Below are 14,119 nucleotides of genomic sequence, written 5' to 3' on the forward strand. Positions count from 1 at the left end.
AAATTTAAGGCATGAACAACTTTAAACTAAACTATATCAGGTGCTGTTCCGCTAATCTTCAGCAGTCAATGTCTGTAGTTTCTTCTCTTTAGGCATTTCCCTTTACTTTTGTCTTGTGGATGTAAAATTCAAGCTCAGATGGATTTCGGTGAAGTGATTTATTAAATATTGAATCAAATGGTTAATTTAGTTAATGTTCTCGTGGAGGGATGACTTTCTTCACCAACACCATTCAATTAAAAAATTTAAAATATTACATAAAAGGCAGAATTGAACTGAAACAAATGACTATTGAGATAATGATGTACAAATCAGCAGAAATATCCAGACAATAATGAAAAAATTGTATTTCTTTTTAAAAAGGGAATTTTATTAATAACTCAAACAATAAAATACAAAATTCACCACCTCCTGCATGAAAAAAAGGATCAAAACTTTAACGCAAGAACAACATACTCCAAACAACTTTTCCAAGTGACTGAGGGTAAAAATAATCCCCAGTCTTCCCTGGATCCCTTTAGAAGCTTCATTTCCCAGACTGTTGAGCCTGACGACGGAGCAGCACGTAGATCTTCTCCTTGATCCAGTCCTTGTTGTACGGCTGGTACGTCTGCGTGTCGGCTCTATACCTGAGAGTTAAACATTAGGAACTATTATCTGTGATTGTTTGAGCCGTTTCACATACAAACACATTCACCAGGTAACAAGCTAACCTTCTACTGACATCTAACTCACACTGAAGTTTTTGCCCAAGAACACTTAAACAAATGAATAATTTCAGACAAGAATAGTTTGAAATCCACCAACCATCAAACTCTTCATTGGTAGACAATTAATCTGCTACTACAGATTCAAAGAGTCATCAAAACTGGATTATAATCATAAACCACAATAAGTTGTAGAGTGAAATAAATATTGTTGATCTACAGATTTTAAAGCTGTAGCAGTAATACTAGAAGCAGTTTTATAAAACATTTCCTTCAGTTATGTTTTATCATTTACATTTATTCATGTCCAAACGCTGGCTCTCCTGCATTGCTTAGTTTACCCATTTTCTCATCATTTCATTGCCTTTGTCTGATCAGATATTATTCAATCAATCAATCAATCAATCAATCAATCAATCAATCTTTATTTGTATAGCGCCAAATCATAACCAATGGTATCTCAAGGCACTTTACAGTAGAGCAGTCTTAAGGACGGACTCTTCATTTTATGGATACACACATATGCATATATACGTATATACACATACATATGTATCCCACACCCAACATGAATTCATCATGGCGGCAAGGAAAACCTTCTGTTAATTATTACAGTCTTCCCCCAAATTGTGCCAAACATGCTTTATATGGTTAATGGAGTTAACTGTTAATAACTTCCTGTCTGTCTGTTAGCTAAAGTTGCTACACATTAGGCCACTCCTTTGCCAGTGAAAAATTACATGTTGATGCCTGATAGTGTCCCAAAATATGTTAGTGAGGGTTTAGGTTGACAGTCATTTCCACTTTAGAAGATGAAATCTGTCATATTGTGTCGTTTTACACCATATTTTACATGAGACTTGACATTTTTGTCTCTCTGACCACCGTTCGATGAAAGATTGTGTAATTGTGTGATATTGTCCCAAAAACCTGCATGTAAATTCCATGTCATATTGCAATTTCTTCTCGACTGAGTTTAAATAAATAAAATAATAATTACAGTTTTGCAATTTCTGTATGATTTTTCCCTATCAGTTTTCTGCAATCACGTAACATTGGAGGCTGAATGAATCCACGACGCACAGAGATCCACTTTTAATATTGGTGTTAAAAACATTTGAAACACGCAGGACTGCAGCACTCCATGAATGAAGCTAGACGTGTTTATGATGCTATCATCCTTCCAGCGGACTGTACGACTTTAACGATAAGTTGATCTTATGCTACACTGTGAGCCATCCATCATTTAACTATGATAAGATGTCAGGTTTCACATGTTGAGAATATACAGGGTCAGCCTCAACTGAAACAGAGCTAGAAAAGCCTGGATCCATAAAAGTTATTCTGCTGAGTCACATGTGAGCATTAGTTAATAGTGAAGCCAACTGTGACCAAGAGACAGGCTGAATGAATCTTATAGAACAGTGTTTCTCAAATGGGGCTATGTGTACCCGTAGGGGTACGCGATGGCACTACAGGGGGTACTTGAGAGACAGAGTGGAAAATTAACATATGAAAGCATTAAAAACGTGCTTTTATAATGTTTATATGTAGTTAAAATGATAATCATTATAATGACGATAGAAATGATCTTAATTAGAAAAGGAACTAAAAATTCAAAGGTCAGTCTTGATCCCACACAAGGCAGGAGATGATAAAAACTATAGAAATAAATCTATAGCAGGCACTAAATACTGTTTTTCTACTTGTTAGATTCTTTAAAATGTGTCTTAACATTCATTTATTTCATTCATTTTGCTCTATAGGTGTTTTTTCATAGTTGTAAAATGTTGTTGGATGAAAGAGGGTACATGGATTCAGAAACAAGACAAAGGGGGTACTTGGGGCCATAAAGTTTGAGAACCACTGGTACAGAACATTAGCTTAACACTCAAACAGAAATATTATTTTTAAATCGTGACAAAATTAACATTAACATCAATTTTTACATTATCCAATGTGTTATTTTCAAATGAATCAGTATGAGAAAATTTTGATCTAAATTTTGAAAAAAAAAAAGCCCCATGACAAGTGGAGATATATGATCAAAAACATGATTACAGTTCTATTGAGACTATCCTAGCAGCAATGCACATAATTCAACTGTAATGACTCAAACATTCACATTTTCTGCTGCACAAAAAGCCCAATCATATGAATATTTTATATACTGACTATTTTAATGTGTATCTGTATCATGACGACAATATAAAAACTGTTACTGTGGCTGAATGCATTTCCAGCTGTTGTCACACTTACACCAAACAGCTGAGGTCAGCCAAGTCATCGATGAAATCAAACAGCTGGCTGATGTCGTAGGTTATGGACGGACTGTTGGGATTCATCCTCTTCAAATGTTCTTCGTACATCTTACACACGCCTGTGCAGCAGAAAGGAAGTACAATAAGCCACAAACTTCACTTTAAAGCAATTTTATCTGCTGAGGACATGGAACAGAGAACAGTGTGAATAAGCAGGACGAGCCTATTAAGGAATGAGTGTGGAGGTGGTGACAGGTGAACACAGACTCCATGATGGAGGTAGTACTACTGTATGAGGGCCTGGGCTTCCACAGGGTCTATGATGACATTTCTCCTAAAGAGCACATGCATCCTAAGGTAAAACATTTAGGAGCATGAAAAAATATTTATTCATAGACACAAAAATATGCTAACCTGGCAAGAGCCAGATTGGTCTAACTTGAGTTCTCCACATCGATCTGGGGCTACGTCCAAATAGTCCCTCCTATCTCCCTTCCTATGTACTGTTCCTTCACCCCCAGAAGTGTTTAAGTGGTGGCCATGATAAAGAGCGTCAGAGTTCTCTTTAAGCTCAGGAAAATAGGCTCAATGCTTCCTTTTTTATCTCCATTAACCTAGGAAACACTGATGCATCCTTTCTACCAAAGGAGACAAACTAGTGTTGACTCACAATTCCTTGCGGTGACAACATTTAAAGGGAAACACACACCCAAAGGCTCACAGAAACTCACTATAAGTAGATTATTACGTCACAGAGTTGAAGTGCGTCTGATTGTCAGAACAAACGCGTCTCCTAACACCTTTCCTTTACCCTGTGATGTCATCTACGGGGTTATGGAAAAGTGGATAGGAAAGGAGATAGGAGGGACTATTTGGCCTCAGTCTGTGTCTAGCAAATTCTTTCGGAACCAGCGTGGGACATGAGCAGAATGCTTGAAGCTAATTGGGCGAAGCGCAGGTCCGACGTGATTTGTTTTAGCCAATCACACGGTAACAAATGATGTCGTCATGGGCATGCGCCGCAAAGACGCTGCAAACAACAAGGGTCCGTTGGCAAAAACTTTATTTTGGGATAGTAATGCTTCATTATGTCGTTGAGTTATTTTTGCCGTTTTTGCAACATGAGTATGCGCGTTAAGGGCACATAAACCATCCTCCTGCGTCAACATCTTTCTGTTTTGATTCAGAGTTATGCTAATAGCGTAACTGCGCATGCTCCAGTTTTGCTTCGGTGCTTCTTCTTCGTCGCACCCGGATATCCCGCCCTAAACCACAACACTGCCTCATGATTGGTTCGGGTTCGAAAGGCAAAGGCGGCAACAGTACACAATGTGTTCTGGTGTTTGTGAACACCAGGAGAATCCATCTGGCAGACAAGGTTCAAAATATGCAGCAACTCATGCATTTTTTTCCAAAATTTACATCTAATTTATTTCATCTGTGAAGTAAACACAAAGGTAGTCGTTTTTAGTCGTGGTTAATCAGCCCAATTTTCCGATTCATATCTGATTATTGAAGTGTCAATTGGATTAAAACCAATTATAAATAATTATCAATTCAATCTTGGATTATTGCTGATTATTGATCTTCCATGTAACATCAACCAGCTTCTGATCTATTTTACTTCCATTTGAGTAACACCTCACAGCACCTTCAGTATTGTTCAGTATATCATGATTCATTGATTCTTTTTCACCAGTTGGCCAACTGCTTTAGTGTGTTGGAATAGGGCTGGGCGATATATCGAATATACTCGATATATCGCAGCTTGTAGTCTGTGCGGTGTTGAAAATGACCATACCGTTAAACTCGCGGACTTTTTTTTTTGATTTTTTTTTTTTTTTTTTTTTTTTTGAAATGTCATTGTAACCCACGTCATAAAGAAATGTATTATATTTATATTATTTAATTATATTATATTTAGCAGAAGTAAATTTATTATAACATCTACTCTTCAGTTATTTATATACAATATTATTTCACCGCACTAATAGACTGCACTGACGTCACTCATCCACACGCACACACGCCAGCCAATCACAGACCAGTATCCTAGTATAAACAGGAAGCATGAGATACGGGAGGAGAAGGCTTGAATACGGGAAACGATCAAGCAGCAGCTGAAAACGCAGCATATGAACGGTAGCACGCACACCCGGTGCTCAGCAGACAGCACTTTACTAACTGTGCAGACCAGCGGTTGTGCCTTGCACCTGACAAAAGGAGCGATCGGCAGCAGAACGGAGGACTTTGTATAGGCGACTCAGATTGCATCGGCCAGGTTTTTTAAACCCCCCATGGATCTAAAGATGGTGAACTACCCACGGAGATGACATAGTGGACGGTGAACTGCAGGTCTACCAGAGCGGTAGGACCGCCGCACCGATCCTCTTACCAGGAACGCATGAACTTCAATCCTACCAGGGTGGTAGGATCAACTTTATTTAATTAGGTTCTCTTCCAGTTGACCAACCCAACGAACTTCAGTCCTACCAGGGTGGTAGGACTGACTTCATTTTTTGTTTGAGTGGAACTATTTTTTTTCCCCCAGGCTGTGACGCCTTATGAACTGAGCTAAATCCCAGCGGGTGAACTGGAGTCTGTTTTGAGACCACTTTTGTTTATTATTATTTTCTGTAATATAATAAATCCATGGTACTTATTTTCTATAAACAACAAATTGTCTGTCTATTCTCTGCACATCTTAGTAATCATTCCCAACTCACACTTGAACCTAGAAACTAATCTCAGAGAAAAAATTTATTAACCAACAGTAAATGTACAATTGGCTACATCATCTTAATGACAACATGCACAAAAGGGCACTATTTGTTTTAAAATATTGTAGTGGCATTATGTACAAAAAGTGCACTTTAATTTTGTGTTTTGAAATGCCATGTGAGTTGCATCCTGCACTAATGTCTTGTTTTGAAATGTCTCTGTGACAATTTTGCACAGAACGTGCACTTTCTGTTGACAATTTTATGTTTGAGCCACTCACTGTTTAATAAATACAGTTATGTCAACTTTGACTTAGTTGTGATATCCCCTTTTTTGCATGAAAGTTTAAAATTGGCATATATTAATGCAGTATGATCAAGAATGTTTTAATGTAGACATATAGAATCATCATACTGGTGTGATTTTGTGCATCAAAGTGTTAATTCAAGGGTAATGCAAAATATCGAGATATATATCGTGTATCGTGACATGGCCTAAAAATATCGCGGTATTTATAAAAGGCCATATCGCCCAGCCCTATGTTGGAACATTTAAAAGTCAGCCAGTGTTCCACCGCAACGTTTAAAACAAACACCTCCACAGTGGGACCCTCCATGCGGATCCTTATTAACCAAATATAGGACTATTAAAGGTTGTTTTTAGCTATTGTACACCAAATAGCTTGATGCACACAGGGATTTACATTAACTTCCAAAGGTCACTTGTCAAGATGTGATTTTGTTTAAAAAAAACAACACAAAAACCAAACAGACATATAGGCCTACTACTAATGGATATGTTAACTATTCAGTTATTAGTAAGTGTGTAACGTGTATGTGTTATCGTTGGAAGCTCATAACTTGTTTGTTTTACCATCAAAGACAAACAAAGTGTATCAATATTTAAGTTTTTTTTTTCAGTTTATATATAGCTTTGTCACATTCACCTCAACTCTATCGAGTGTCTGCAGCTACTAAGAACGTAATCATTTATTGATGATTATGTTTTGGTATAAAGAAAATAGATTTAATAAAAGATTATGGTGTCCTCGTGCACCTTATGTGGAATAGATTATAAAATGAATAGTAAAAGATATATTAATCATTAGAAATCAAATGAACTAATACATTTATAAATGTTTTCCTTACTTTTTAACTTATTTATGTATTATTGGCTGCAGACAGAGGGTAACCAAGAGCTGACAGAGGGTAATCAATTTTGAATTTTAAAACTAACACTGATACATTTTCTCAAGTTAGAAACAAATCTATAAAAAACTGTAAAAATAAAACTTTTTGCCCCTTCTAAAAGATTTATGTCTATTTTAATCAGACAAATTATTCAGCAGACAAAAATATGACTGAACTTTTACAAGATCATGTTTTCATTTAGCAGAAGCTTTTATCCAATGTGACGTACAACACAAGCAGTTAGGGTTCAAGGACTTGATCAACATCCCACAGTGATGTTGGATTCAAACCGGTGACCCTCTGATAACAAGCCTGCTTCCATAACCATTACACCACCACCTATGGGTGAAAGTCAGTTCAGAGGTTCCCCACCACAGGTCCTGGATCAGTACCAGGCTGTGCACCCACTGAACCCCACAGTCCCTGCAAAAAATGGCCACTTTGATAATTCTTTGATGGTTCCCCACAAGTTCTCTCATAAGGAAAACATCAAAATCGGAGCACTACACAAACTTTTTTAGTGGTGGCACAGAATAAATAGTTGACTTAAAGGTGCAGTCCGCTACTTTTATGAAATTACTTTTTTGTCATTTTATACAAAGCTGTCACTATGTAAGAACAGCTTTACATCAAACTAGTAGTTTGTGTGAAAAAAACCCCAGACTCATTGAGTCTCCCCTGCTGCTCCTGCAGCCTTTGGCAGATTGCCAGAATGCACCGTGAACAGGCAAAAAGAACCAATCAGGGCCAGGGTTGTGTTTGATGGGCTGTCTGAAAGCTGTTCCTCAGTCCCCGCCCCTTTCCGGGTGCTAGAGCGCCGTCTTTTTTACAGTGTATGGTCTGGAGGAGTAGACGATGGAATTGGTGACTTTTCTGCTTGAAAGGTAATTAATGCTGCTTGATTTATAATTGTTACACTAGAACTCTGTGGTGCATGAGTTATTTGTGTGCGCGCAGCAGCCTCTGTGTGAGCTGCTGTAAATGACAGTTTTTTTGTTGCTGCTGCTGAGGTTTGTGCACATTGAGAAAGAGAAGCGCTGCAGTTTTATGCTTTTAACAGAGCATGTTATATTACTGCGATGTTGCTGTCGGACAAACGTTAGCTTATTAGCTCCTCTGAGGGAGGGACTTTGGAAAGTTTGGAGGCAGGGCAGGAGAGCAGCGGGGAGGGAGGGATCTGAGCGTTGCGGACTGCACCTTTAACTGACGCACCGTAGTTTAGGAGTACAGATTGACAGTGACTCAAGATAGATTTGCAAAATGTTTTATATATGCGTGTTTTCAATAGTTATTTTTGAAAAACTGAATTTAGTTAGCTGAGTTTTAAAATAATGTGGGTCCCAGGGTGAGACCAGTAGAGAACCCCTATTTTACATCATCTGTGTGTGTGTACTTTGACTCTCATTTGTAGTTTTACTGCCCCTCTCTCTCTCTCCTCATTTTGTTTTTTATAATAATCTGTGATGGACCCTTTCATTTTGAAATAGCAAAACGTTTGTTTTTCTGAAGTTTGTCCAGCTTTACTGTGGAAATGTGTATGCGCTGCACATGTACGCTCTATCACTCTGCTCAGCGCGTTCTTCTCCGCCCCTGTCCCAGGTGCAATAACCGTATCCCACATGCACTCCGTCACTCTGCTCGGTGCGCTCGAACAGTTCTACCCCACCCCACATCCGCTAGGCTCGCCCTCCATGCGCTCTGTAGCTACGCGTGGCCGGACACCTCAGCACGTAACTTCCCAATTTCCTTCTTTTGGATTTTCAAAATAAGGTCACCCTACGCACTCGCACAGATGGGACCAGAAGACATTTTCACTCGCACACACTGAAAAATTTACTTGCATATACGACCGACTTGGTCCCAGTCTCGAGCCTTGTCAAAGCGAGGTATTTCTGGGCATTGCCAACCAGAGAGTTCGAAGAGAACTCGTGGGGATAAATTAAAGAAAATCACCTCTGAGGAAGACTGGCAGTTGACAGTCAAAACATGTCAGGAGATAACATTTCCTGAAAAACCTTGTCTGAATAAACAAAACTTCAACATATATTTAAAAAAAGCGGATTTTCTGAGTGAATGTCCAGGTGAAGAAGAAATATGAGTAGATGAAATAACTACAAGACTTCACAGAGAGATATTGGGTTAGTATGTCATTGGTGGTCTTCAGCTTACCTTCCATGCATTCATTGACTGATTCATAGTCAGCATATGTCCTTCCCTCTGGCCTCTTGGTGGGCTGCACCAGCAGAATGGTGTGAGACTGAAAACAAGACACCATCACACTAAAAAAAACTACCAATTCAATTGATATTGGAAAACATCATCAAACCAAGCAAGTTAAAATATAATTGAGGTATACTTTAGACTAACTTGTATTTAATGATGTTTTAATCTTATTAAAACGGTATATGTTATCACTATCGAACTAGGTTTCATGTTTCTCAACGAACTGAAAAGTTCACAAGTTCAATATTGACTAAAGCAGTAATTAAAATTAAAATCAACATCTATATATAAATTAAAATAAAATGTCGATTTAGAAATGTTGCAAATCCGTGGATGAGGTTTGTTATCACAGCTGCTTAACGACAAGTAGCACTAATGCTAACTCTAGCGGCGAGATATCAGTGATTCTATATAGCTTACGGTGTTAATACAAACACGCCACGTGGAGAACAAGTATCGTTCTGATGAAATTATGCAAATAAACAAATCATCATCATTTAAAAAACTGCACTAACCATTATTTCAGTGCCGTTTGACTCGGTTTGGATGGATTCACTCGTCGAGGACCTTCGGGACGTAGTTACCAGTGACACCGGAAGAACAACGCTGTTTCTTCTTCTTCTTCGGTGGTGGTTTTAATGGCGGATGGCACCATAGACATTATAACACGTATATAATGTCTATGGTTGGGACCACTTTGATGGAGCATTACCGCCACTCACTGGGTTTGTTGGAGCATTTGCACACACAACATAGATAGATGAAGAAAAACAATATCTATTAATGGAATAATTTTTGTTTGATATTCATAAATGAATCGAAAACAATATATGTCTATTTCCAGGTCATATTTCCGAAAATATGATAACATTTAGACTCTAATTGCAAAATAAAAATTATGAATTACTCAGTAAAGTAATGCTATGAATGGAAAAGTTTTTTTTAATGAATACAAATTCGTTTTAAAATCATTTCCATACCTTCAATTCCTTTTAAATGACTTTAAACTTTATTGCAATTTACAAAAAATTGATTCAAACTGCTAAAGCACAGAACTTATACACAATGTCTAAAACATTCCAAACGATTTAGGCCCCATTTGTGCGTAAAAACACAATTTTGATATAGATTTAATAAACCAAGTTTTGTTTTAATTTCATATGCTACTAAAATTGCTTTTTGAAATCAACTTATTTAATTACAAAAACATAAAATAACAACAAAAACACCTCAAATGAGAGGAAAATGTACAAAAGTTTTACAAATACACAAAAATGTTTCCAAAAAAGACATAAAATTTTTTTTAAAAAAAAACACAAACGAGAAAAATATTTTGGTGATTTTTAAAATCCCATTTTACCACCTTTTCCACCATTTTTTTTATAAGTTTTAACAAATTTTATCTGTAATTAAAACAAGGAATGAGGCTACATCTTTAGGATGAATATATACTATGACACAAATAATAATATTTGTAATTTTTCTTGGACACTGATGTCATGTTTTTGCTTAGAAAGCCAACCCTCCTATATCTGACCATAAAGAAACAGATAAACTCTTTTGTAGACACATCTTTGTCTCTGTAAAACATGTTCCCTCAGGATCCTGAATAAATCCACACAAAGACATATTATTGTCATCCACTCATTTTTATTTCATCACACATATCATTTTTCCACCTAAGAAGCATGAATATGAAGATTTTTAGAGAGTAGTACTCTTTAAAAAAGTATAAAACAGTTTAAATAACACATCACAATTTTAATACTGAATATTTGATTTGATAAAAGGGATATGAGGATTATATACATGATATATTTACACTACAAGTGTTCACAGGTTGAGCATTCTCTGAGCTGGAGGATCGTCTGTAATTTGGCCTAAAAACAGAATCAAGGTTTTGTTGGGGGTTAAACATTGTGTTCCTCAGCTTCAGTAACAGTTTGTCTCTGCAGAGGGAAGCCATCAGCCACACATCCAGATAAGTCAGAAATAGGGCTGTAGAGGAATAGGTTTCCAACAATGTCAGAGACATGAGCTGCATTAGGATCAGTGGAAGCAAAGCTGAGCTGGTTTGGAGAGCAAATGCTTTCAGTGACCTCAGGAGGTTGGCTCATGCTGCCAGGCAAGATGTGTTGTAGATCCCACAGATGGCCTCCTTCCTCCCCGGTGTGGGTACCACCACAACCTGGTTCAGAGATGGGCGGTCCATACATTGAAAATACAGGCCGTGGTCGCCTGCAGGACTGCCAGTCCATTGTAAAATCAGTGCAGGCCTGGGCGTAAAGGTACGGATGGTGACGCATCTGACTCGCATTCCTTAGGAAATTGAGAACAATGACAGTCCTCATCGAAGCTGAAAGACACAAGATACAGTGAGTTCATTATTATCACTAAACTTCTAAAGCAGTGGTTCACAACCTTTTTTTTGTTTTTGTCGTGTCCCCATTTTTATTTTACCCAAAAAACTTTTTTTTTTTTCTCTAAAATGTTTGTTATATTGTGTTACATTTACAAGTACATAGTATCCAGGATTAGTGCAGAAAGTAACAAGAAGCACCGACTCAGATATTTCTATATTGCATTTTATTTGAACTAAATTTATATTTGAGAAAGTGAAAATATAGAATACTGTTGTTGGAGATTGTGTGTGGTGTTTTATTTTGAAAAACAATAGTAAATTCAAAAATATAAAAAAATATCAGTTTAATCAGTAATTTTTTTTTTCAATTTAATTTTATTATTTACTATTTAGGAGGCACTAGAAATAAAAATACAACAAATTACCCCATTTAAGCAAAGACACTGATATTTCTATTGATAAGACTATCACAGGCCAAATGTATAAAAAACTAAACAACAAAAAAGACAAACGTAAATTGTTGCTGATGAAGTAGGCTACCTAGAGAGAAAATCTAATAGTGCCTTTAAAAGTTTAAATCAAAGTAAAGTTTTAACCTATAAAGCTTAGAATCTGAAGAAGCTATTAAATAAAATGCCCTCTGATTGAGAGGTTGGGGGTTCGATCCCTGTCTATACCGGTCTGTGTGTCTAAGTGTCCTTGTTCCCAGTGGTTGACTAGCACCCTGCATGGTAGCTCTGTTCCAGTGGTGTGTGAATATGAATATGAATGTGAATGAGCTGATATGTAAAACACTTTGTTACCTCTGTCTGTGAAAGGTGCTATAGAAATAAACCTTACTTACTAAAGCAACAATCAGTCACCAATTTATAGAAAACAGGAAGTAAACAAGTTTTTAAATCGAGGCTACTTACGTGTTTGGAATAGTTTGTCCATCGTTTGTTTAGCAGAAGTATAAATGTTGTTATTTCTGTCCAAAGCGCAGGTAAACGTGCTCTTATTCACAGGAATATTAGAGACTGAACAAGTTTCCACTTTCAAGATGAAAGAACAAGTTTTTAACGCTCGAGTGACGCACGTCTGTCTGTTAACGCTGAAGACACGCCCACTAAGGCATACTCCTCAATGATTGGTCCACCAATGATGCGTTCTTGACAACCCGGAAATTTATTAATTTGTGATTAAAACTATAATTATTCATGACAGAAAATAATGTATTAGACCAATAATAAGGCAAGGCAACATTATGTAGTACATTTTATCAGCAAGGTATTCAAAGTGATTCATTTTAGGATTTTAAAAATGACAAATGACGTATTAACATTTTTAAGAAAACAGCTGTTTTAGATTAAATTTATAATATGAAAGCATCATTTTAAATCAAAAGGAAATAACATTACACAATATCTGTAAATAATCTGCAGAGGTAACAAGTAATTAACAAAGTACACATACTTTGTCATCCATGAAAAAGCTACTTAACCTCCACTATTCTATAGTAATACATACTTCCCACGGGCACTGTACTAGTAGACTGACTGAATAAGGATGTTTGACGAGTATAGTTACTTTTTTACTTCAGATTGTGAAAGTCTGACAGCATGTGGTCAACGACTGCAAGTACAACAATGTAAACACAGCTGTAAAACTTGTCTTTTATTCACTATTGATTATTTCCATGCAACTAAGGCGTAAACTTTAAAGCATTAAGAAGATAAATATTTGGAACCAAAAAAATGTATTTTACTGGTCAATACTTTGTCTGTAGTCTTTCACTCTGCAAAATCATTTTGTGAGCAAAATTGACCTTAAATATTTTGTCATTTCTCACATCAAAAACAGTAAAATTAGTATTATGTACCATAGTTTAAAGTTTTTGACTGTTAGACGAATTATTAAACACACCAAGACAGTCAACAACCTTTATTAATCCATATACAGTATGTGCCACTCAGAAACTGGGAAAAGGTGTTACAAGTTGACCTCTAAAGGGAAGGTCTATATGGATCTTTCATTATTTGCTCTCTACAATGGGTTCATTGACAAAACACAGGGAGAGAAAAAAATAGATAATATGTTTGTAACAGTGTAAAACATATTAAACATACAATGTTGGGCAAGTTAGAATGAACAGAAGACTTCTGAAAAATAACTCAAATAACAGCTCAGCATATATTTCTACATAGCATTGTTTATTTATTCTCTGCTGCTCCACTTCAGTCATGTGCTGACCCAACCTGTCATTCTCTCCCAGGTCTCTTAAAAGAAGTAGAAAAACATAATAATCTAAAAGCATGATCAACTAAGGTAAACAAGAATTATACTAAGAAAATGACAAAAAAAATCTGTTAAAATTAGTATGTATCCCTTCAGAGATTACATTAATCTATAATGTTAAATATTTAAAATATAAATCACAGCATGATCTTAATAACTATGTGATAAATGCATTAAAAAGATGGCTGTTGCTGTTTTAAACCAGGTTAATTTTGAAATAATAAAACAGCTAAAGTAGCATTGAAACTCTGTTAGCCTGGTTTAAAGATGTAAATTCTTGTTTCAATCACAAATAATTTTTTTTTAAAGTGAACAAAAATGGTAGAAGAGGTGATGAAATGGGAATTTAAAAACCAAAGAATTTGATTAAAAGTGGCC

General features: G+C 36.4%; 1 protein-coding gene across 1 annotated transcript; it reads right to left on the reverse strand.

Moving 5' to 3' along the window:
• Positions 1 to 348: 348 nt before the first annotated feature.
• Positions 349 to 9,747, reverse strand: LOC114456384 (enhancer of rudimentary homolog). The gene is made up of 4 exons (XM_028438104.1): positions 9,618 to 9,747; positions 9,049 to 9,136; positions 2,967 to 3,087; positions 349 to 629 (listed from the first exon to the last, which is right to left on the reverse strand). The coding sequence occupies exons 1-4, from the start codon at positions 9,618 to 9,620 to the stop codon at positions 527 to 529; spliced, it is 315 nt and encodes a 104-aa protein (XP_028293905.1). The 5' UTR covers positions 9,621 to 9,747; the 3' UTR covers positions 349 to 526.
• Between the last annotated feature and the right edge of the window lie 4,372 nt (positions 9,748 to 14,119).

The sequence above is a fragment of the Gouania willdenowi genome, chromosome 22 (assembly GCF_900634775.1).
Source record: "Gouania willdenowi chromosome 22, fGouWil2.1, whole genome shotgun sequence".
NCBI classification, from domain to species: domain Eukaryota; kingdom Metazoa; phylum Chordata; class Actinopteri; order Blenniiformes; family Gobiesocidae; genus Gouania; species Gouania willdenowi.

Excerpts from the sequence above, each read along its gene's own strand:
- LOC114456384 (XM_028438104.1), bottom strand. Across the intron at positions 3,088-9,048 it reads AGTCAATGAATGCATGGAAG|GCGTGTGTAAGATGTACGAA; the intron begins GTAAGCTGAAGA and ends TCTGCTGCACAG. Across the intron at positions 630-2,966 it reads GCTGACCTCAGCTGTTTGGT|GTATAGAGCCGACACGCAGA; the intron begins GTAAGTGTGACA and ends TTTAACTCTCAG.